At 47.1% G+C, this 25,978-nt stretch overlaps 1 protein-coding gene across 2 annotated transcripts in view; it reads left to right on the top strand.

The window, feature by feature from the left end:
* Positions 1-10,531: 10,531 nt before the first annotated feature.
* LOC135373750 (uncharacterized) overlaps positions 10,532-25,978 on the top strand; it is a 52,463-nt gene continuing 37,016 nt past the window's right edge. Inside the window, exons 1-2 of one of the 2 annotated variants that reach the window (XM_064606838.1) lie at positions 10,532-10,751; positions 19,047-19,276. In XM_064606838.1, the coding sequence (XP_064462908.1) occupies positions 10,673-10,751; positions 19,047-19,276 (309 nt within the window). In that variant the 5' untranslated portion in view covers positions 10,532-10,672. The remainder of the gene's footprint in view (positions 10,752-19,046; positions 19,277-25,978) is intronic. The other variant, XR_010416573.1, reaches the window with a different exon arrangement.

Raw genomic sequence — 25,978 nt, 5'->3', positions numbered from 1 at the left:
TACAAAGTAGTGCGTTACCGGTATTGTGTTCCATTCGAGTAGTGAAATAGGGAAACGCATTACATTTGAGAGAAAAATAATGACTAACGTAACGTCATTACATTTTTACTAACTAACGCGTAACGGCGTTATGCGTTACTGCGTATTCGGGTTCGTTACTGCGTATTGCTTCACTGTCTAAACTTGAAAGCTTGAGCTGAGGACCGTGCCTGCAGACTCCGGGAAAATCCCCGAATTTTTCTATTCGTCTTAACAATGACAAGAAGGTCACATAGGCACCCACCACAGGGGTGGCATCCAACGTATTGCTCCGCGTAGACGAAAGCGTGCTGGGCGAACGCAATGCATCCTGGACAGGTCCTGGACTCCTGGTCGCACGTCACAGCAAACGTCAAGGCACACGTGACATTAAAGATGGCGGCGTCCGTGATCGGCGGCCAAACCGTTTGTAAACAATGCGGTTGTTGTTTCTGCACGACGTTTTGGTGTCTTTCGATCACGGTAATTATTTTTATCCGATAATCTCGCAATAAAATGCGCAGTTTTGCACATAAGGCCTGATACTGTTGACGACTTCCAAAGATGTCATCACGACCGCGGTGATGCGATGTACTTAAACTAAGGAGGAATGGGCTACCATGTTGCGGAAGAAGCACAGCATAGTTTACTGTGGCAAAATACGTTCATCTCTTGGCTTTATGGTGACGGAAATATGTCGGTAAACGGGAAAACGACATCTAAACGAAAAAAATGGCTAGGAAGCAAGCGAGCTGGTGAAGATGATGCATAATGTAAAACCCCGAGACTAGGGAACGTGTTGTGTCTGTCCTTTCGTGTTCCCTAGTCTCGGGGTTTTACATTATGCATCACGCAAACGAAGTCACATGACATCAAAATGACGTTTTCTATGACGTGCGACCAGGACAAGATGGCAGTTTTGCCAAAAGCACCCGCTTGAGGGTAGTTACAACAATGGCAGCTTTGTGTCACCCCTGTGGCACCCACAAATAGATTCACTAAATGGGGGCACAGAGTATCGCATTTCTCTTCCGCGTCGGAGCCGCCCTTTGGTGGCCTCGATTGTGCGGATCGTGTCACGTGGTTTCTCCTTCCAAGAACGCGCCGTCCATGTTGAGTCCCCTCCATCGTAAACCGGTTTCTTCGGTTGCGAGCTGACTCGGCTGCGCGCAGTTCTCCGGCGGGGAAGGGGGAGATTGGCGTCCAATTGCTAGGCGACGCAGCCGCGCCGGACCCAAGATGGCGGTCTCTCTCGCCGGCGTGGCTCAGTGTCGCTACTCTGCTCCCTATTTAGTGACTCTACCCACGAAGAGTGCAAAAGTAGGATTACTGACATATACTTGTTGAGATGTCACGTTTGTTCAGCACCTTTATTTTTTTCTCCCTCTGCTATTTTTTGTAATGGGGCGAAAGCGACAGAAAAAATAGCCTCTACCCCTTGAACAAGTGACAGTGTACCAAGGAATTGGCTGTTTGGATGTGTACTGTGTGAGATAACAGGTCACGTCACTGCAAAGGACGTCTTCTCAGCCAAACGGGCGAAGCTCACAAATGAACATTTTGAACACCAACTACTTCTGCGTTGTAATAAGTCCTATACCTGTAAGTTGTGTTCATGTTACCGTTGTTTGTGCCTAACATTGCTTGTATTGATTTGCGGAATGCCCTTGTGTGACTCAACCAAGTAGTGGTACATATTATAAGGATTACTGGTGAAGTAATACAAAAGTAATGGCGTTACTTATCAGAAGTAAAGGCGTTAGTAACACGTTACCTACTACCGCAACAGTAACGAATAACGTATCGGGTTACGTTTTGAAAAAGTAGTGAGTAACGGTAGTGCACTACAAAATAAAAGTAACTTCTCCACCTCTGCCTGCTATGACACGTTTATTCCGCGTTCAGCGCAGTAGGTGCAGCATTGGGGAACCGAACAGTACATCGCGGCACACCAGCACAGCACAGCACACCAGTACCCGTGGCTCAGTAGCTAGCGTGCTGGCCATGTTACGTTGACACTAGGAGGAACCCGGGTTCGAATTTCGGTGCCGGCTGTGCTGTCTGGGGTTTTTCCTGGGTTTTCCTCAGACACTTTCAGACATATGGCGGCACAGTTCCCTTAGAAGTCGGCCCATGACGCACATTCCACGAGGGCTTTAGTCGTAACGTTGCCCACCTTTGTGAGGCCGACAACGGTGAGCCCTTTCACCAGCACCACCACCACCACATCGCGGCACAAGTGATCTTTCGGTGAATAACAGACGAATTACCGAAAAGAACCACCTACTCCGTACATCGTCCGGCGTGTTATCCACAATAGAAAGGTGACGGTGTAGTCAGGGCCGCGAAGCTGTAGTAGAAATCTATTGTAGCGGAAAACTCACGTGACCTCTGGAGCTGGACCAATGACTGAGGACCAGCCACCCCCTTTTTTTTTTTTTTGTTTTTGAATATGTCGTCAGTGAAGTAAATGACGTGTCGCCCGTTTCTCCCTCACTACTTTCCTCCTCTCTGCTCTGCTTCCCGTCTTCTTTTGTTGTTCCATTTTTCTTCCTTTCACTGTTTTTTGGTTCGCGTTTGTCCGAATGCAGTGGGAGTTACAGGAAAACGACGGAGCCCTGGTTGTTTTTGCCACATTAAGTATTTTATTGTGCGATATACGGCCATGCTGCAAAACCTACACAGCATGTCGGAGGTAACGAAAACAACACGACATTAATATTGCTCCGGAATTTGTTTGAAGAAGCCTGACGATGTCGGACTGCCTCTGGCAAGGACTGCTACTGGGGACTGAGCTCGGTGGCTGCAAGATGAAAATTAGTATCAGATTTACACCCAGGGGCGGATCTAGAGGGGGGGGTGCGGATGTCCTGACCCCCTCCTCAATTTCTGTCTTCACATAGTGTTTAATTGACCCTAGATTGCGTGTCTAGCATGCTGTTCATGGCTGGACCCCCCTCCTCAGGAAAAGCCTGGATCCGCCCCTGTATACACCTATGCATATAAAGATGTATTGAACGCGAAAAAATAAGAACGATTATGATAGTGTTGTGAGAAGCTCGCAGCCATGGGGTGTGATGAGCGACCTTAGTACAAAAAATATATTTTATTGCGCTACTGCACAATGATATATTCAGGCCGAATAGCCTGACACACTTGGCTTTGGAGCTACGTACACAGAACAGCTACTAAGTCAACGTCGGACGAAACTTGTCGAGCGAAATCACCGAGAATCAGACCTACAGTAGCGTCATACCTTTAGACAGTACGACGTGACCGGGTATTTAATCATAACATGAAGATGGTATTGTTTCACGTAAAGAAATATAGTCTACCATCGTTAACAGCAAAGCTACGCTGTCCGTCTCGCTCACAGCGTATTCCGGTCCCGATTTACAGTGACTGTTGAGCTACTTATTCACAATACATGAAGTGAATGCGGTGTTGTAAGGCAACAAGCAATAACAAATAACTTACCTGTCGACAGTCGTTGACCTGGTATCGGGTACAAGGCGTTCGGACCAGCCGCCGGCTCTAAAGCGAAACGCACCGCCTCCAAAATATTGTCACCACCGGCGCAGCTGATCCGAAGATCTCTGATTGGCTGCGCATTATCTGTGTAAATATTTGGATGCTCATTGGTCTACGAGAGCTGGCGTCAGTTTCCTTCGCGCTCATTGGGCGAGGCCCATTTGATTTAGGCGCGAGTATCCGAACGGTCGGTCGGACGGAGGAGAAAGGAAAACGAACGACGGAGGAGACATCATGTCTCTCCGGCCACGCGTGTTCTCTCCGACTACAACCGTTGTGCTCGCAGACGCTAGCGGGTAGTTTCGAGGGTTTTGAATGCTTTAGATTTAGATTGTGGCGAACTGCTAATGTGAGAACGGAATGGCACATCCACCTGATCATCATAATAGCGGGAAGACGAACATGACAGGGAATCCCTGCACCTCCAAAGGACGCACAAATCGTTGGAGAGGAAGTCTGCACTCTTTCCGATGTCCCGCAGATGAACGGTAAGACAAGTTTGGTTACTTTTTGTGACCGAAGGAAGTAATGCAGGTTTATCACGTTAAGTGTATTATGTACAACATTTACGAGTCACTCGGTACGTTAGCAGCGTTTCATAGTGCAGTGCATTGCCGTAACTTGTGCGTTTCGGATATGCCGCTAATCAAATTATGTGTGGTTATGCTAGTTGCCTCTCATTCACGTCGCAGCCGTTCATTCACTGTGATCAACGAACCAGAACCCATGAAACCGTAAGATATATGAAAACACATACACACACGAAGAAACAGGCACGACACGGACGCCACATGGGGACGCCGTCTCCGCCGCTGCCTCAACCAGCCTTGACTACAAACCTGGATAGGGGCGGACACTGACAAAATATGTAGCCGACGAAAGCAGAGGAGCAACCGAGCAAGTGTTGCAACAGTTTTTGGAACTGTGGCTGCTTTCACGGGCTGGAAATACACGACGTTTCCTCGGCTGATTCAATATGGCTGCTTCCTATCGCATACATTGAGAGAGGGAAGAGCCCCGTTCAAGTGCTTTGCTCTCCTCCGATCCTCCTCCTCAGCTTTCCTTCTAGCCTCTCTCCGTAAGATTTCTATGCCCTAAAACGTGTTTGCACACTCCACCCAAGCCAGCTTTACACTTGCAGTGTCCAGATATCACGTTGCCACGCTGGTTCAAAGTCACACGTACAACGTACTGTACTTTAAGTGAAAACGAAGCTTGCACTTTTGCCTTGATAGTCACATGGCTCCCATAGTGAAGGAAAATATCTTGCACTTTACCAGCTTTGAAGATGCGGTAGCCGGCAACGTTGTGTTTGTTGGCTCCGAGCTTTTGGGTGTAATCACTTATGTTTTTCTCGCAGAACGAGCCCGTGAGCTTGTTGAGCTGTTTCGTCCATGGTCCTTTCGGGAGATTTTCCACAGACTGCATTTGTGCCCTGTCAGAAAGATGTCTGGTAAAAGATATGTCCCATTGGATCGGTAATTCTCCTGGCAAAATGTGACAGCTGTCAGACTTACTCTGTGGCGACGTGAACGACAGCTTCCGAGTCAGGAGACCTGTATCAACGGTCGAGTAAACCTTACGTTAGCATGATCAAACAGGCATTTGCAAATACGCTGCCATAACACTGTCACAACCATATGATGTGATAAGGGAGTATACCGCGAAACGTTGAGTAACATCTACCACGTTGTCTTCGCAGCATGCAATACATGCACTATTCTCGAAAGTTCGGATACTCACCCTTCTGGTTATGATACGGCGAGATGGAGATGTGTTAGGCACGTGAAACGCGGTTGTGGGTTGGTTCTGGAAGACGAAACTACACTAGACAGATGTGGCATACAGTCGGAGCGTCCGCGAAACTGGCGAAACGACAGGCGTTTCCCACAGCATTTCCCGGCATGCTCCACAACGGCGCGCGTTGCATCCTGGAACTTCGCCAAATGGCCTATTGATGAAGCACGGTACACACCACAGCTCATCTTTCCCACTGCAGTCTGGGTCTGCTGCTCGCGAGTTGCCACAGCTGTTTGGCAGCTCTGCGTTGCTCGTGCTCCGCTACATCTCTGTGGTTCCCACAGTAGATGGTCGCTGTTGTCTGTCCCCTTATTTCTGTTAAGGGTCTCTGAAATGTCACACAGAAAATTACCTGTTGAGCATTTGTTTTGTTAAAGCAAGCTGTAAACAGTTAGTTGCTTTAGTAAAGCAAGCCTTATATCCTTACTACTGCACATTCAGCTAGGTCATCTACCAGGTTGTTAAATAACTTGAAGTATCCAGGTGCGTATATATTTAGATGAATTTTGTAAAGTCAAGTGCGGGAGATATTCTCATCTCTGTACTTGCGTTTTCTTTGCAGAGTACTTTTGAATATCACAATCAAGTGTATCTTGCTGACGTTACTAGGATAATATCCCAAAAGCTCATTAGGCCTCGAGCAATGATAAAGTGTACGATTGACCTTAATTATAAAAGTGCATTCTCCCACCCACAAAAATTCTGCAAACAGTTAGCAGAGTTGCGACCCCCATATCTGGTGAACTGAAAAAATGTGCTTTATGATGTAGTTATATTCTGAAAGATGGAGGAATGTAACTGCAAAAGCATGATCACCTTTATGAAACTACTTGTGACTGCATGTATCAGGTAAATTCTTCCGCAGTAATAAAAAGAAATAATGGAAGAAGAGACGACGATTTGCAGCTTTGTAAATTCACTTTTAGTCCGCACCCGGTCCACGTACCTGGCTCTTCGATAGATGCAGTACATGGACCCTCGTGGTCCCATTGCGCTGCCAGATTTATGCTACCCTGAAGAAACGGAATATGGGAATGCTCTTTGAATATTTGAATAGGGCCTAAACAAAAAGTGCGAACACTTACCCTTCTCGGCGCTTCGCTGCACGACGGTTCCGCGCTGACTCCGTCGTCATGCAGGTTCCGCGAAAATGGACGGAGCAGCGTCCGATCTTAGCACTCGTCGCGATCTCTTTCCCGGCTGAGAAAATCCAAACTCTGCTTTAAGTCTCCGAGTGACATCGGACACTGCAAAGCAGTCCTCGGTGAAGTGATCAGAGCAGCGTTTACTGGACGCAGTAGGTTCCCAGCCGTGCCGACGCAGTTTCGATACCCACAGTGCTTTCAAACGATAACACTTGGGAAACTGGAAGAATGACACCCCAGAAGCATTCCCACGATTGTTCTCATAGTGCACGTAGCAGCACACGTATCTTCCCATCGATAACAATCGTAGGGAGCACTTTGCAAAAAATTGCCGCAAAGTTTCGGGTTTCGGATCACCCGAGCGGACAAACGCCAGCAGCATCTGGCGCGCAAACAGGCAAGTGGAAATGCCGTATGGCTTTGCACTTACGTACGTCACAGGAGAGCTCAACGTGGCCTTTTCTCGGGGCCGACCGTTGCATACAAAACAATCGATTATAAATCACACGATCCGATTTCTTCCGAAAAATTTTGCGTGGTGGTTCTCAGGAGCATTAGGATCCATAAGACGGTGTTTCCTAGACCTGTGTTTCCGACCGGACAGTCCCTTTAAAATAAGGTCTGCTATGTGTCAGACAGTATTAATCCCTTTTACTCGGACCCTAATTTTGCGGCGTGTCGGCAGAGACAGGCTTTTGGAAGCCTGGTCTTCCCTCAATATACAGCGTGCATGCGAACACAGGGGAATATTTATGGGAATTATAATATTATGGGAAGTATTTGTCCTCCCAGAGCTGCGTTTCGCAACCCGTCACCATTTTATGTAGGTGCATTCTGTCACTGTGATCTTATTATCGTTGCCAAATCTTGCGATCTCGGTTTACAAGTGGTTCTTTGCTCCTTCCTATTCGTCATCAGAACAAAAAAAAAAGTATTCATGCGTTTGTCGAACATCAAATATCTGTTTCTTCTGAACTCTTGCCGACTTTTGTTTTATTTCTTAGTGGTGTAATGTGTTTTATTTTTTAGAGTTTATGTCGTGTTTTTCTTGTGCATGATATTGCTGGCTGCTTCTATGTTGCAGTTTGCGACAATTCGTATGTCTGCTGCTATGTACGCCTATACGAAGGCCGCTGTGGCCGTTCTTTAGCAGTAATAAAACGTTATTATTATCATTACATATCCATTTAAAAAAAATACACGCCTTATTTATATTTTGAAACAGTCTTGGTTGACTGATTGATTTTATTATTATGACCGTTTGTCAAATGCAGACACAAATGGCTAAAAGGGCATCCCCTACCTTTAGCAACATCTGTCTGAGATATGTGTAGAATGATGCAAGATTGGGAACAAGTTGACTAAGAAACTTACCATCACAGTGCACCATTACGTTAACGGATTATGCATGAGAAGGAAACGAAAAAGTTTTTTTCGTTATCTTCATAATGCATATTCCAATTTGTTGTTGACTGTACTATTCATGTGAATTCTTCAGTGCGAGGTTTCCATCCTCATAGCGCAGGTACGGGACGTAGCTGGCCTTCGATTTGTAGTCAATAATTGGTAGTCCCTTCCGGATAAATATGCACTTAACTTCACGTAAATACTACACTCTTGTCTGCGCTACACACTGTGTCACACATTGTGCATAATGTTCCACGTGCAAAAAGCTTCCCTTTCGCATACACTTTAAGTGTTTCGTATTGCAGAGCAGATGCCCTTTCTACAACCAGTTCCACACTAGCAGTCTTACAGGTTAATGAGGCCAAAGCCCCAAAGCCGACATATAAAATTCAGGAAACTAGCCGTACGCACCAAAGCTTCGTACATACGCGAAGTCGCCGATACCCCGTCAGTACCAGACCGTTACGCACGAAATCGCCACGGGTGTCGCTGTCGATCAAGCGAGCGCAGCGCCCTCCAGCTAGCGCACGGTGCCCATAGGTCGATCTCGCAGTCAATGACTCCGAGATCAGGTCCCCCAAACTCACCTCAGAAAAGCGTGCAACGAAGAAGGCCGCCACTAGATACCCCACTGTTGCCGTTCCGGATCACTTCAGCGCGCTAAGTTTAGCGGCAAAATGTTTTTGTTGTTTCTGCGAATGAATCTAGTCTTTATATGTCCAAATAAAACGCGTATAACAACTTTCTGTGTTGTGTTTCACTTTATGGTCCCGTTTTTAAACGTGTTGAGCGATCGGAAGGATCTAGTGCACGGCTCCGTGCATCACATAGCGTACCTGTCGTACGAGGCGCCGCAGGCGCAGTCGTCCATTTCTCCTTCGGTGACTTGGCCTGGCTTGGATTGTGCTTCAACTGGATCTTTAGCGCGCTACAATCAAAAGCAAGCCAACGTCTGGTAACAATGGGGTATCTAAGGGCGGCCTCCGGCATTGCACGCATCGGGATAGGAACAAATACATGAAAAAATGGCGACCTTGGGGGACCTGATCGAGATCGACTTATTGGGGGCGACACCATCACCTTTCTCTTTACGTTACTCTTGTGGTGCCTAGATTGACTGGCTCAATGCCGAAATCAAGGTAATATGATAGTATCAAGCGAGAGCTATCAAAAGTACAGGGTGGGTGCAGATAAAGTAGCCTCACATTCATGCATGTATGGCGTTCTGGAACTGCTTTTTCTGCACCCAACCTGTATATTAGTCGCCAACTATGCAAATTTTATTCTGCAAGACGGCTGACGAGTGCAAATTTCGTAAATCAACTAGGAAGGACCTAATATACGAAGAAGGGGCGATGGTGATAAAGAAAACTGCTCGGACTACAGAGACAAAAGAAGTGCATATGCTTCGTTAAGATGTATTTTCAACAATAACTTGCCATACGAAAATAGCAAGGCGCGCCAGCTCCTTTTCTGTTCAACCTTACACAAAAGAGAAAAAGATGCAAGCATTAGATGCGCCATGTCCATTAAATTATTCATCAATTTAACACTTTTGTGTTTAGTCTCTGATTTAATATTGTCTTCCAAGCCGCGCGTAGTGTATCTCGAATTGTATTCAATTTATTGAAATCGTATTTATTTTTATTGTTCTCCTCTTCCTGTACCAATGTAACGCCTTATGGCCCTTGGGTTTTCGACAATAAATGTCCATAATAACAACTTCAAAAACAACGTCATATACCTAAGCTGCAAGCTGTCATGTACTTTCTCATTATTATTATCATTATGTGTTTCTGAGAACAACAAAAACAACAACAACAACTTTATTTTAAGATGACAAATGTGGGGTTTCATTGCCAGGGGCGATAATCTACCACATTTCATGTTTCTACTTTATGTTTCCACCTCATGTTTCTGAGAATTCAGCCGCAAAATGCATTTATTCCGCATATTGGCAGTCTGAATTTTGCGGCTAAATTCTCAGAAACACACTCATTTATGCTGCATATTGGCTATTTGGCAGCCACTGTACTCCGAAGCCTGTTCTTTTTTTTCTTTCATATAATACTTATTTACTTGGCTATTTCAAGAAACATACATGCATAGTGCAGCGGCCGTCTTTAGCTACATTGGGCAAGAAGGTGCCTGAACGACAAAAGTACAGTAGTGCAGAACAAGAATACAGTAGCGGGAAAACTGCTGTAAGGTATCTGCGTTACTTTGATTTGGTTATGGTACGGCACTACTTTTGTAAATTTGTAGCGACACTACTATATGCGCTACTTTTCAGTGGAGTAGCCAGGGTGACTAAGTTTAGAATGTCCTCATACGTATAATAAATTTGTAATGTCTTCAGCAGCCCTTATGCTTCAGTTCACAATCAGAGACAGGATCGATTGCAGCCACGTCTATACAGCGTGTGACATCATTGTGTGTGTTCACATACATTTACAATTTGGGTCCATGTTACAATAACAAGATGTCGTAATCATATGGGGCTGTCGTAAGTAAACCTGGAAGACAACACAACACACGTCGCCGATTTTGCGGTATCCTGTCTGATGACGAAGCTTCCGCACCACGTCATGCACTCGGAAGGAGACATAGCAAAAATCGCAAAAGGCGTTGCGCCAGAAATAGCGATAACTGCCTTTCTCCTCGGGTGGGCCGAGATATCTGGGAGGGAGGAACCGAAACCATGGAGCGGAAATCATGGCAGATGCGAACTTGAAAGGGGTCTGCTTGTTACGGCTGCTGCAGGTGTTCTGATGTTTGAAGGAATGGCGTTACTACTCTTCTTGTTGCTCCTGTGGAGCGAAAAATCGTTTGCTGAGACAAACAAATACTGTGAGTGTTGCATGTCTCTCTATATGAGTAAGATACGAACCGGTAGCGTATACTGTAGAAGGCATTTTTCTAGTATGTTTTGTGTATTATTGTTCACGTTTTGTTCTCCTGCCGCGTCCCCGGGAATATGCCCGTTCATATGAGTCAGAGGCGCACTGCTCTCGATCTGCATTGTCGGAAATCCATGTCGGAGTACAGAAGTAACTTACAACTTGGGAATGTTGAGTCGCTAAGCGTGCTACGGCAGTGCAGTCATGCAGCACTATGGGGCAGTCACATTTTTTGGATCGGTTCTGGTGGCTTAGTTGGTAGCGTGTTCGAACCCGGCCGAGGTCGCCAGGGATCTGGTGGCGGGGTGAAAGTTGCGTTGACACGCCGTCACCGTGTGGTACAGACTGACCAGGCGTCGCACATGATCGCAGTTGTCCATATTGGGACGAAAATCCACGAATTATTATCATATTTTTCTGCGATCTTTTTGTAGCTGCTGCGTTAATTCGACTGCACGCTCCTTCTGCGTTTTCGATAGTGGACTGTGACGTAATGTAACAGCGTGACAGTCATATCGCTTGCCAGTCAGTCCACATATTCTGTTGGTCCATGCGCAACTTACGATTTCACGTATGATAACGTTCCACCCTCCAAAGTCATGAACAGGGTCACTTAATTGCTCACGTTAATCCAGCACTGAATGTTTTCGCTAGTACTTTTTAGCTAGTACTTTATTAGCAATAGTGTGTTTAGCACATATAGGAGCTAAGTTACACTGTGGACGAAGAAAACGACATTCCCCAGGCAGCACAAACCCTCGAGAAAAGAATGGGAACGCAATGGGAGCTCCGGCTCCTGAACGGGCGATAGTGCCCGACTGGTTCCCAGCGGTGTGGGAACTGAGGAGGTAGGACATAAGAGAAGATAAGGTAGTCCCCCAACCGTGCCCTGATCATTTCCCGCTCTGGTCTCCTTTTGGTCATGTAAACAATAATATAGGATCGCTCCCCGATGCTGCTCTGATCATTTCCCGGTCTGGACTGACCTTGGTCATGTGACCAAAATATAGGATCGCTCCCCGATGCTGATCTGATCACTTCACGATAATCTGTCACATGACCGGGGTGCAGCAACGGATTTCTCTTCCCAGACAGTCAGGCGCCGAGTGATGCAATCACGTAACCGACAGTTTCGAATCTGGCCAATGATGTTCCTCGATCATCCAGCCGTGTTTGCACTGTCGGAGTCCCCGTCGCTCTCGCTGCGAGAAACGAGTGTATCCGGCCGTGCTCCCGAAACTTTTGAGGAATTCCAACATTTTTAATCGATTCATCGAGTGGTAAGTGCTATATCTTTTTGTGGTATTCCTCGCATTGATAAATGTTACTCATAGATGCTTTTCAACATGAGTGACACCGTTCTAGAAGGCTTCTCTCGAAACTTAGCATCGCATAGTTTCGATTTCAGTGATCCATTGTGGTTTATGCGTTGCTTTTAGGATAATGGATTCCGTTTTGGTGAAAATATGGTTCAGTAAAGTGTGGAATCGTATGTATTGTGTATTTGACATCAAACGAAATGTACCCATTTCTCAGGATGACTGCGTGCTGCAGCTGTGCTTTTCATCTCCTGCGTGCGTACAAAACTGGAATGCTAGAGATCTTCAGCTCAAGGTTGGTTTTTGGAGTCAGTCTAAATAAAAGAAAAGAAAAAAAGGAACCTCCGAAGCGAATAAATTATTCCGCTTTAATCCGTTTGCGCAATGTGATCGACGCATGATATGTCAATTTCTTTGAAACTGTAAGTGGATGAAAGCTATCCTGATCTTTCATTCAGAATGTCATGCTGGACCACTACCAGAGCGTGCTTAAAGGAATCAATGCCTTGATGAAGGTAACACCAATGTGCCCACCACCAGCTCTCTGCCTCAGAGCCAGTGATGATGGTCAAGATTTTTCTAGCGGATCTTGTCATGTCATGCTGAAAACTGTAAGTTTGGCTATTTGGTCTGTATTCAATGACGTGTGCATCATGTGGTGTGGTGTACTTTTCTAAGTGTAACCCTGACCTCGAGCTACCTTCCACTTTCAGAATCTACCCCGCACTTCGGTTACAACACTATGACCTATCGCGCTGTGATGATTGCTTGAAAGGAATACAGTCTGGTATGCTGTGTTGTTTTTCTTTTAAAAGAACTTCAGGTATCCATAATAAGAGGCCTTCCTAGCAAGAAAGCCATAAGAAAAGGCATCTTCTTGATACATTAATATTTCTCCTAAAGACAAGGGTACGAGTCACACTACATGTGCCATACTGCACTCTCAGAAAAAAGGGTGGACCTTTTAGGAGGTAATAGCTGTCGCATATGTTGTGCCTAAAAGGTTGCAAAGTTCTACCTGCTACCTCACTCTCTGCCACGAATAATAGGGTTACCGCTTCTGATTCGGTGAGAGAGGGGGGCGTACACCTTTTTGTTGTAATTTGGATGGATGATAATTTTTTTACCAGCTTTTTACACCCCTTATAATGTTGGCTTAGGAGCCTTCTCACGCCTTTTTCCTTAGATTGTGGTTCCCAAATTGTCTGTATGTTGTCCTCGTATTAGCAAAGGTGCGCGAATATTTCTTCTATTTTCTTAAAAGAAGGTATAGAACGATCATGCCACATGTAGTACGGATTCTCAAGTTGTTCACGTGTTCCATGTTGTTGGGCGTAACTCGTTACCAGTAACTCGATACCGTAACTAGGCTGCTCTGCTTAGCTATTTTCAGTAACTTTTTGCATAGCTCTTTGCTTTTGGGCTCCAGTAACTTCTTGAAGAGCTCGTTCCTTTCCCTTTTTCTTTTGTTTCGGGGGGTGGGGGGTTAAGTTCGTCAAAGTAACTTGAAGACTGTTCAAAGTTCCTTTTGTTCAATCCTGGTCTACAAACATCGCAGGCTGAGTCCTCCCCCCATGACTTGAGATGAAAGATGGCACGTGCATGGCGCGACTAACTTCGGTTACACGGTGTTGTTACACGGTGAATGTTACAAATTATGTTTTAGCCGAGCATTAGGAAGCTCAGGTATCGCGCATCTTAACGATTAGAAGTGTATTGATAATGATAGAGGGCATTGAGTAGCAGGATTAAAACTTTGCACATTTCTACGATATGTATGTTGGGGACAACTCGTAGAGCATAAACTTGCTTTGTGCTCCTTTTTCATGTGCCTTATTACGAGATTAAAATCATCAAACCCCTTCCTAAAGAGGCCCGTAAATGTAGGCTTCTTTTGTCGTAGCAGATATTGATATCATTTTTGTATATCAAGACTATTTTGAAACGTCTTGAATCGCCCATTGTGACAGCAAGGTCTGAATTAACCATATAGACAGGTCAAGAGCTGAAAAGTATATATATTGAGTAGCAAATAACTTGAAGGTAACCTGTTACATTTCTAAAGTAGCTTAACTTCACGTCAATTTGCATTACGTTTTATTACGTGTAACTGCGTTTGAAATTTAGTTACCGGACGGTTTCACGTCAGTTCAGGCAGGGAGGTCCCATCGACCTCCTGGGTCTTCAGTATTTTTGATATTTATAAGCTTATCGTATATTATGATCAACATTTTTGCTGAATAGCTTTCGTGCAAAAAAATTGAGAAAATCCGGCCCTGAATTCTGATGTTTCAGTTTTGCCGTGCTTGCACGCGTATACCTCCCGAGTGTTAAGAGATACTGTTGTGAAATTTTATATGCTGTTTTATTGTGCCTACAGGCCAGCTGTCAGAGAGCAAATTTTAGCGCGCAGGTGCAACGCTGTGTGCTATAAAAAATGGCGAACATGCCCTCTCGCGCACTTTTGTCCTGATTTCAACGCCTGATATCTCTGGCTATAGATGTCCCTGATCGCAATACTTGGTATCAGCTCACTCATCTTTTAATGCTCTTTCATCTGATATATCTATCCTGCATATACTTCCTAGCAGCATGTGCTTAAATAGGCAAATGTTTAGGCATATTTCGAAATAAACGTGGATTTTGCGCGTGTATTTCTCAAAAAGGTCCCACTTAATTTCGTATATATTTTCCCAGGATATGGCCCGATGTTAGGCCTTTCACCTAACGCAAAAACTTCTTCTCCAAAGGCGTATACTACTGATTAGCGCGTTAAAACGCGGCCCCACTGCGTACGAACGTGTCGGAGATATCGACAGCCAGAGCAAGAAGCGTCGAAGTTTGAATAAAAGTGCGCGACAGAAACATGTTCGCCGCTTTTTATACGATACAGTGCTCCACCTGTGCGCCTAAATTTGCGCTCGGAGTGCTGGCAGGTAGGTATACTAAAGCACAAAAAAAATGCACTACGATATCTTGTAGGACTCAGGATGTATACACGTGGAAACACGGCAAAATTGCAACAATCGAATTCAGGGCTGGATTTCTCGATTTTTTGCACGGAAAGTATTCGAATGATTAATTCTACCAATGTTGATCATCATCTGCGATGAGCGTCTAAATATATATGAAAACTCATGAAAATTCAGAAGGTCCATGGGACGTCCCTGTCTGAGCTAACGTGGAACCGGCCTACAATTATGTTCTGGCTAACCTTTTCAGTGGCTTCCATCTTTCAACAGTTAGAACTTAACTGGTAACGAGTTCCAACTTCTATATCTGTTCCATATAACCTGTGTTAAGTGAATATCTGTGAAGTAAATAGTACATATGCGGGACTGGTGGTTATATACTTTCAATGTAACTCTCTTTCTTTCATTGCTGGTGAAGTGATGCATTAAAGAACCCATGTATTTTGTGACTATGATGCAATAAAGAGTTTTCTACAATGACATATTGATTTTGTTTTTAAAAATCGCGCAAATTAACTCTTGTTTGGGGGGTAGGAGGTACCCGCAGGTGTGCATTGGCTGCACCTCGGGAAATCGTTGGGGTACGATACAGGCTGCCGATAACGGACCATTAACATCCCCGTGTTGCAAACCGTATGCCGGACCATGGTCGGGAGCCGACCAGGTCGGGTCGGTCGCCGCCGGCGCACCGACGTTGGGTCGTCGCGCTGTGCTGCCTCGGTCATTTTATTTCGTATTATAAATCAACCTCGCTAACAAACTCAGTACGCAAAACATAACTGCCGTTAGTAAACCTTACACGTTTCCAGGTTTTCAAAAGGCTTCTACCGGGTGTTTCAGTTAAATCCCCGGGCTAAATAATTCGCGAACGGGTGCAGCCGCGACAAAAATACGTAAACCGAAACCAATTAATTACTGCAACAAATGACCCGCTTCGGTGGCAGATTTTTCTCTAAAAGGTGTCCACTGAAGGTCCCAAAAGGGGTAGTATCCATTTTAATGCCGACAGCGCCCTGCTTTAGAAGTTACGCTTTTTTACGAAACTCATTTGCATTTTTATTTTAATAATGAGCGCCTCCCACTCATTCACACGGTGTGCAGCTTGTAGGTGGTATCGGACAGATACTTGTAAAAGAGAAAGTTCGTGGATTGGTGCACCCATTCGCGAATTATTTAGCCCGGGGATTTAACTGAAACACCCGTATACAAGATACTCACAAAAAAAAAAAAAAGTATTTATGCTCGGTAACTGAGTTACTGATACAAAAAAGTAACTCAGTAAATACTCAACCCCGAAAAGTCTTTGATTAGAGTACTAAATATCCACAAAACTATCCCGTTATATATTCTCACGATATATCATGTCGCAATTTGTGAAATTTACTGTAAAACAGATACAACGAAGCGAAGACAAGAACGGGTGTCATTTGGATACTCTCGTTTTCCTGCGATATCTTCTTGGTACATGCTCTCCTCCTCACTCCCCTTCCGCGGACACCTCGCCCAATAACGTTGCTCGCGCGGCTTCCCGATGCCGCGCCCAGAGTAGGTGGAAGAAACACGTGAAAAAGCGAGCACACAAGCTTAAACTACATCTATTTTTTAAACGAACTGTTTATTTCAAGTATTAACATTTATAGTCGTCCTTTCTCGCTATGTTTTACTCCATGAAACAACGTTTGTCTTCCCTGACCTCGACCCGAGCATTTACCAACATGTCGTTCAGGACAACACATTGTCCCTCGTAGGGTCCCGCGTACCCACTAAACCTAAGAAGCCGCCCGCGTTTGCAGACCACGCCACAGGGTGACAGAGGAACCCGGGGTATCTGAGATTAGATGTATGCACATGTATTTGGCATTGCGCCCCCAAAAATGCATTAAGTTAATCTGTTTATCGGCCTTCCTGTCTGAATTTAAAAGTATTTCTAAGATACCAAGTTTACTCCCCCAAATAGATAGAGTAACCTGAGTACAGTAGTTACATACACATTTGGAAAGAAGCCGCAAAACTCTGTAGTTTCAGCTTTTCCACAGGTAGGTGACACCATCGACCATGACGTCTCCTAGCAACAGCGCTCCCGCTCCCGCTCTTTATTCAACGTTGGATATCCGCCAGCAGCGGTGATGAGGGAAGGAGGAACGTTTCCAAACGCATTGCAGATTGACGCACGCCATATGACGTATGTCATACTTAACAAAGCTAGGAAGGAATTTCACGATACTCTGGTTTGAGGGAGGGAAAAATATATTTTGGGAGAATACAGTGTGAGTACACCTGGATTGATTGGTTGATTGATTGGTAGAAGAAAAAAATGGAGATGCAATGGATTACAATTCCATCAATACGGTAAGGTTTGAAGAGGAGATTTAGGCCGCAGAGGAAGTGGAGTAGCGTGGGTTCTCATCTCGCGGTGAAACGAGTGTCCGAAGCACACAGGATGCAATTTTTTGCGCCAGCGTGGTATATCGAACAGTGTTTCAATCGCGTCTATCCTTTGAGGCGCCCAATGTTTCAAAAAACAGATTTGTTCAAGTGGAGTGAAAGTGTTTATCACTTTCACTGTTTTTATTTCGAACATATTTCTCTCTCTGTCGGCAATCTGCGCCCCACAAAATCGCCCCTACTCCTTACACGCTACGCCACTGCGCAAATGGAGTTCAAGCCGAAATCACCACTGTGAGTTTCAGTCGTAGCTCGCCCACCAGATCTGTTAACGCGTTATTTAGAACACTGTTCGAACGCCGAAGGAGAAACTTCAGAAGGAAGCAGGTTCGTCCGAGAAAAGGGAGCAAAGACATCGCATCCACGCACATTCTCATCATGTTTGGCGTTGCGAGTACTCATCTCGACAGTAGGTACCCCATCCGGACCCACAGTTAACACACTTTGGCTCTCTTTTAGCATTGCACTCTGATCTTCGGTGAGGCCTAGCGCATATCCACCTAGGCCTTTTGTGGAACCTCGCCAATTTCGACCGTTCTGGCTGTTTTCTGACTGCTTTTTCAGAGCTCTTAGCTCTGCATGGGGCCTTCTATGTATGAATGAACTGTAGGTATATCAAATTTTAGGGTAATTCGCTGAGGGAGACGGACTGTGGGTGGAAAAGCCAGTATGACGTTGCGTGGTTCAGTAAACACATCGCCGGCATCTTCTGCCATAGAGTTGCGGATCCGTTGCCTTACAGGCGCGAGCCTGCAACCTTGAGTTACTTTGAGTATTGTACTCATTGGGGAAGTCAAAAATATTCCCTACCTTTCCTATGTACCATTTCGGTATTGATGGTTACACTGGAATTCCAGCTAAGCATTTTAGTCGGCAAATGTATGTAGACTGCCGCTTCAGAACGTGCGCAGAAGAATGAAGACTCAAGTTGGAAATAGTGATCCATAATTTGTTGTTGTGCTAGCAGTCGCTTCCCACTGGTGACTGCATTAGTATTCACCTTCCAGGGAATGAATGTCCACTAGATGCTGACCGGAATATTGTGGGAATACAGCCAGCTCTCCCTATATATGACTGTGGTGAGCGGGTCACCAAGTGTCGTTGTTGGCGTCACTCATTTCTTGTGTCTGGTGGGGAACGGCCTACACCGAGGTGTAAATTTTTGGTAAAGTTGCCCAATCGCCTACACGTCTAACGGGGGTGGAGCACTCGTCAAGATGGGCATGTGGGGCTGCACGCGCACGGCGCCTTTCGCGTGATACGTGAAAGTAGCGTCATACGCCACGTGCCCCCCCCCCCCCCCCCCGTGAGCTAGTTAGACATTAGTGATAAAAAATTTGCTCTTTACGTGTCATCGTTTTGCCTCATTTGTTCCTTGCAGATTGATATGTAGGTGGCCTGGCGTCTTTGATTCTTGATCACGTTCTTAGCATCATTGGCGATTGTGGAACTTCCAGAAGTTTGAACCAACTTGACGCGTCTTACACTAGAACACCTATTCTTTTGCAGTGAAAATGTCGTCCCTCTGCGCGCCAAACGCGCACAAGCACGTACAGCCCTTGAAGATAGACGGAGCCGTCTTAACTTCCGAGGAGGACTTCCACGCAGACTCTTGTACTACGACCTTCCAGACAGACTCCATCCTGCAACGGCTAATGCTTCGCTTCGAGCGTCTCACTCTCAACTGCGACACCCACATGGACATTTTCGACGCAGCGGACGCCGTCGGGGAGCCAAAGGTTGCTTTCGATTTATAGCGGTTATGACACCTTGCCCAAAGTTACGCGGGGTAGATGTAAAAGACGCTTGCTTGCATGGATGTGAGCCTACGTTCCAAGTTTTATGTTCGAAGGGAGCAATGAACTCTTAAAAAAAAAAAAAAAGGTATCGCGAAACCCGAAACTAACAATTCCGTGACACCACGGCAGACATCTCCACCAGTGAGGACATTGGCAAAGACGTCACGTGCGATTTACGAGAACCGGTAGGAATGACCGAAGTTCTCGCTTCTCTTATGCCATAGGGTATGACGGGCTATGCCATAGATCGCCATAGATGTCGCTAACACCCCTCTAAAAACTGAAAGGTTCCGTAAAGTGGCAGAGGTGGAATCTCAGATGATTTATCTACTTGATAGCTTGAGTACTCTGACGTCACAATTTTCGTCCTCATTGCTCCCACAGTTCTTTAGAAAATTAAAAAGTCGGGAGCCGCCAGATAGGCACCTCCCCCATGTTTTGAACAAATCAGGACACACAATGATATTGTTGACACAGTTGTTGTTGACACACAGTTGTTGTTGACAGTATTGTTGACACAGTTGATATCATTCGGAATGATGGTTGGCTAGGAGCGTGCTATGTGGTGAAGTTCTCATCAACTCTAGCAGTGTCATAAGGCAGTGTCTGCCTTAGATCGTAACTTCCGGCCGTCTTCATTCCTTCATCTGTTATCACATCATCTCATCTCATCCTGGCTACAATCGTGACGCAGCCCACATCCGTGAGGCCAACAACGGCAAGCCGGTTTACCACCACCACCACCACCACCTCTGTTGCCACACAGCAAACTTAATGCATTAAACGGAATGGCAATAACTTGACCTCCTAGCCAACCATCATCTCGAATGTCATCGTGCTCTCTCCTAATTTGCTGAAAACAGGAGCCGTACGCCTTCTTTGTGAAAATTATGCAATTCACAATTGCCACAAAAAAAGGCGTACGCCTCCTGTTTTCAACAAATCAGGTCAGAGAACGATATCATTCGAAATGATGGTTGTTCAACAGGTGAAGTAACGGACGTTCCGCTAACGGCATTCGGTTTGCCGTCTGACTACACTCTTAAAAATGAACTTCACCACATAGCACGCTCCTAGCCAACCATCACCCCGAATGACAACGTTCTCGCCCTAGATTTGTTGAAAACGGGAGGAGGAGCCTATTTTGTGCCCATTATGCACGGCACAAAATAGGCTCCTCCTCCCGTTTTCAACAAATCAGGGGCGAGAACGTTGTCATTCGAGATGGTGGTTGGCTAGGAGCGTGCTATGTGGTGAAGTTCATTTTTAAGAGTGTAGGGTATAAGACTAGTCGAGGTATAGGAGCATGTTGCTTTCTTCAAAAGACGTCTGCCCTTTTTGTGGAAACACTAATTCCACAATCCCTTCTGACAAATAATGTTGATGCCATTCCATTCCTCCGATCACTACCATGTGTCTTGCGGCGCACATTAAATAACCCTCAGGTGGGCAAAGACAATCCACACACCGACCTCTGTGGCGTCGCTCATGATCAGAGTTGTATCGCGACTTAAAGCCACGAATTATTACTACCATGTGTCATTTCTATTCCATTCCTAAAGCGTTCCCACCATTCTATTCCTATTTGCGATGCAGACGGGGTGATTCCGGGGTAATTTCACTACAGCAGTGCCTATCCTGCAGCCTTAGTTTCGATTCGAACTGACAGACGCGGCACCCAGCGATTGTTGCGTGAGAGCTTTGGCGCCTGAAAACTGACATCATCAAGAAGACCTGGATGTGACCAGTACTATACGAGAAGTCACGCCTTCGAAAAGTGAAAGAGCGTGAAGGGAAGTGCGAAGTGGAAGTCCTGTAAACGAGGAGAGCGGGTTGCAAGGCGTGGCAGTGTTCGGGAAGACTAGGGCTTTATGTTTTAAATACTTGGAGCATTCGCCAATATGCATAGATAGCAACTATAGCAAATTGAATATGATAGGCACTATTCCTTTCTCTGCTTGTCGGACGAACGCAAAACACTCCGAAACGACGAACCACCCTCGATAGCTGGCTTCAAGGCATCACCTTGTCGCGAGCAAATAACCGACAAACGCACCGTCACATTTGCGTCACCGTGGCTCGCGTGTCATGACTACTCGGAATGCCCAACTTGTCCGATACTTCGGGCCCCGACAAGGGCAACAGGGTCGCCGCAGACGCCGGGAGGCCAAAGGGCAGAACAACAGCCGACAGTGGTCAGGGCACAAGAGCAAGACGCTGCTGTCGAGCTGTCGTCGGACACTCGAGTCCCCCGGGCGGCCTCCCGTCTGCCTTTTTAACCCGTTGACCTCGGTGAGGGGGAAGTTTCTGACCTCAATCCCTCTAGGGTACCGGGCCGCCTCGTGGCAGGGCTACAAAGTATGGGCACTCCGGCACGCCGTCCCGCGGGCCACAAGAAAACCATGTTTATTCTAAACGGCATATATCATTGCTCGCTACATTCCTTCCGCGTACGAAAAGTGTGAGTGTCCTCGCTCATTAGTCCATACAGCACTTCGAAGTCAATAATACAGGAAGTCGTCATGTCTTCTCCGTACTGTGTTGCGTCGCGGCCTCTCCGGTGGGAGTCCGGTTTCCTCGGCGTCTTCCGGCACTCGATTAGTCTCTAAGAACTCCTCGGCGTCCACAAACACTTCCTCATCCGACGACTCTGCGTCCACAGACTCATCAGCGTCGCTGGTTCCTGCATGGTCAGTATCTTCTTCGCGTGGGTCACTTTCCGCACGCATCTCGTTTGCTGGTTCCTCCGCGGTTTCCGTCCCGGGGTCATCCTGTCGTTGTGCCGGCGAACGGGGGTCCTCGACGCGTATTATGTACCGCTTCAGGCGATTCACATTCACGACGTCCCGTTTTCCTCTTCGGTTTTCCACCTCCCAGTCGTTTTCTGCCGTTTGTCTGGTGATGCGGAAGGGCCCGTGGTACGGGTGAAGGAATTTACTGGTCCTCCCTCGCTTTGCCGTTGGCATCTTGACGTAGACCAAGTCGCCCGGGGAGAAGGTCTGGGTCCGTCGCCGCTGGTCGTAGCGTGCCTTATTTGTCTCTTGTGCCCTCCTCTCTCTTTCCGCCACTAGCTGCCTCGCCGTTTACCATCGCTGCAAGACCTCTTCGTTCGGTGGGGATCATGACTCCGGCAGCTGAAGCATGGCGTCAATTGGCAACGTAGGCTCCTGTCCGTAGAGAAGGAAGAAGGGGGAGTAACCTGTGGTTTCGTGCACTGAGGAGTTGTAGGCGAAGGTGACATATGGGAGGAACTCGTCCCAGTCGCGGTGGTTGCTGAAGACATACTTGCTGATCATGTCCGCAAGTGTTTTGTTGTTTTGTTTTTGTACAACTTGCAATCACCTTGCAAGTTTGTTGCAAGGTGATACGTTGTTGTTCGTGTGTGGTTGGCGCCAGTCAGTCGGAATAGTTCCTCCATCATTTCTGCGACGAAGTGTTGGCCTCTGTCTGTCACGACGGTACCTGGCGCGCCGTGACGCAGTGCCACAGTTTCCATGAAGGCCTTTGCCGCGTAGAATGCCGTCGCTGCCGGGGTAGCCGTGGTTTCCACCCACTTAGTGTGGTAGTCAATAATCACCACTACATACTTCTTTCCGTTCTCTGTTTGCGTCAGGGGGCCCAAGAAATCCATGCCGACACATTGGAATGGTATTTTGGCTGGCGGCAGGGGCTGAAGCATCCCTGCAGGCCTTGTCGATGGGATTTTTCGTGTCTGGCAGTCAGGGCAAGCCAGCACGTAGGGCGTGATATCAGAGAACATCTTTGGCCAGAAGTACCTCTGCTTTATTTTTTCCAGGGTCCGGCGCAATCCGAGGTGTCCCGCCGTGACGTCATCGTGGTAAGAGACGAGAATTTCCCTCCGGCGTGGCTTCGGCACTACCAGCACTAGTCCTTCATTGCCCAAGTGTCTTGTTGAACGATAGAGCACACCGTCCAGATGGCGGAATGCCCGTGCGGCGCGCTTCACCTTTCTCGCCACGGATGCCTCGGGGTGTCGTAGATGCTGTATGATCGGCTTCAAGAAAGGACCAGCCTCCTGCAAAGCGCGGACGTTTGTTCTCTCGTCCCCTGCCACGAACACCGGAAATTCCTCTTGACCTTCCGGTGCAGGGTCGTAGGGCAGCCGTGACAGGGCGTCGGCGTTGCAGTTCCGTGTGCCTGGCCGATGACGTAGAGTAATGTTGAATTCTTGGAGCAACAGACTCCACCGGATAAGACGTCCGTTCGGGTTCCGAGTTGTCATGAGCCACGTTAGGCTCGCTTGATCCGTCACAACAGTGAATGGTATGCCAAACACATACGGCCGAAACTGCACTCTTAAAAATGAACTTCACCGCATAGCACGCTCCTAGCCAACCATCATCTCAGATGATACCGTTATCTTCCCTGATTTGCTGAAAACGGGAGGCGTACGCCTTTTTTGTGACAATTATGAACAGCATAAGTGTCACAAAAAGGCGTACGCCTCCGATTTTCAGCAAATCAGGGCAGATAACGATATCATTCGAGATACTGGTTGGCTTGGAGGGTGCTATGCGGTGAAGTTCATTTTTAAGAGTGTGGCGGGTGGCGTAAACGACGGCGAGGCATTCTTGCTCCGTGGCACTGTAGTTTCGTTCTGCCGTGTTCAAATGTCGGCTGGCGTAGCTAACCACGTGCTCTCCCGATTTATCTTTCTGTACCAGTACTGCACCAATCCCATAACCACAGGCGTCCGTGTGGTGGATTTTGACTGGCAAGCTTGGGTTGAATAGCCTTAAAACGGGGTCCGTGGTCAGTCGCCGCCTGAGCTCGCAGAAAGCCTCTTCGCATCTGCTGTCCCAGGACCACTTGACGCCATTTCGGGTGAGTTGTGCTAGCGGTTGTGAGATTTTTGCAAAGTCCTTGACAAATCGTCGATAATAGTTGCAGAGTCCTAAGAAGCTTCTTGTCTCTTTTGCGTTCCTTGGCCTCTTGCATTCTTTTACGGCCCGGATGTTGTCCGGATCAGGTCGGATGTTTTCTCCGTCGATCACGTGGCCAAGGTAGCGGATGCTGTTTGCCGCGACGATGCATTTCTTCGGCTGAAGGCGCAGGCCAGCTCCGTCCAGCGCGTCCAAAATACTACGAAGATCACGGAGATGCTCCGTAAGGGATTTCGAGAAGATTATGATGTCGTCAAGGTACGCAAGGCAGATTTTCCAAAGTTGACTGGAGAGCACTCTATTGATCATTCGCTGAAAGGTGGCGGGCGCATTGCACAAACCAAAAGGTACTACATTAAACTCATATAGTCCTGAGCTGGTCGTAAAAGCAGTCTTCTCCTTGTCTTCCTCCCGGATGGGCACCTGCCAGTATCCTGACGCAAAGTCCAATGTTGTGAAGTAGCGCGAACCATGGAGGACGTCCAGGATGTCGTCGATCCTCGGAAGTGGGTGAACGTCCTTTTTGGTCACAGCATTCAGGCGCCTAAAGTCAACACAGAGTCGCCAGGAGGCATCACGCTTGCGAACAAGCACTACCGGTGAAGACCACGGGCTCGACGACTCTCGTATCACGCCCTTCCGCAGCATTTCGTTGACTTGCTCCTCGATCACCTGACGTTCGAATACTGCCTTTCTGTAGGGATTCTGATGAATTGGCCTGGCGTTGCCCGTTTCGATCTCGTGCTCGATCATGTGAGTCAATCCCACTGGGCTGTCGTCGGTGGAGAAGAGGTGGCTGTATTGCTGTAGTAACGCTCGGATGGCCTCTTTCTCTTCTGCTGGGACATTGTCGCTGATCTCGACGTCTTGTAGGCGACCATGTGACCTCCTGGCGTGTGACGTGCTGATCTCTACTTCCTGCAGGGGCGTGGTTCTACCAATTGTAGCACCTCGTGCAATCGTAAGCGCGGACGGCGACGGGTTTACAATGCGAACGAATCCCCTGTTACATGACACGTTGGTTAGTGTGCGGGCTCCAACAGGCTGGGGCGTGTCCTTAAGCTTTATTTCAGGTTCAACAACGAATGTCCCATTCATGGCTATAGAAACTTCGAGGAGGACCTCGGAGTGGGGTGGTACCTTCGTTTGTCGTGTACAGTGCGCGCGGATGGGTTCCTTGTCCCCCAACGGTGGGGAGATATCATCATCCAGGCGAAGCGGGAAAAAATGTCCTTGTAGAAAAACTGCATTATTTGGGAAGTCCAGCACCAAATTCGAGTCCGTGCAAAAAGGTAGTCCGCATAAAATGTCGTATGGGCAGCCTGTGAGCACAACAAATGTAGCCTGTACGTGTACGGGCCCTATGTTCACCACAAGTTCCACCACTCCCTCACTGCTTGCCAGTTCACCATTAACACCGCGCACTGCCGACGTTGCTGGTCGTATAGGTTGCCCCGAACGGCCTGCGAATTCACCGGATGCGATATTTACAGCGGCCCCAGTGTCCAAGATGGCGTCAATGTTGATGCCTTCGATGGTGGCTGGCATGGTGATAAGGTGTGACACATGATAGGTCATGCATACAGGGTCCTCTTGACAGGCTTGGGGTCGGACACCTAGACCCCTGCTAGCCCGTTTCCCTGGTGCTGACTTAATCCTTGTGCTGGTGCGGCTGCCGCTGGCTGGGAGGCCAGGTAAGCCTGACTCCACTCCGACGCTGGTGGCTGCCGATACTGCT

This window comes from Ornithodoros turicata, unplaced genomic scaffold (assembly GCF_037126465.1).
Source record: "Ornithodoros turicata isolate Travis unplaced genomic scaffold, ASM3712646v1 Chromosome31, whole genome shotgun sequence".
NCBI lineage: Eukaryota > Metazoa > Arthropoda > Arachnida > Ixodida > Argasidae > Ornithodoros > Ornithodoros turicata.
Note: the sequence above shows the minus strand (reverse complement) of the source record. Positions and strands in the feature narration are given on the sequence as shown.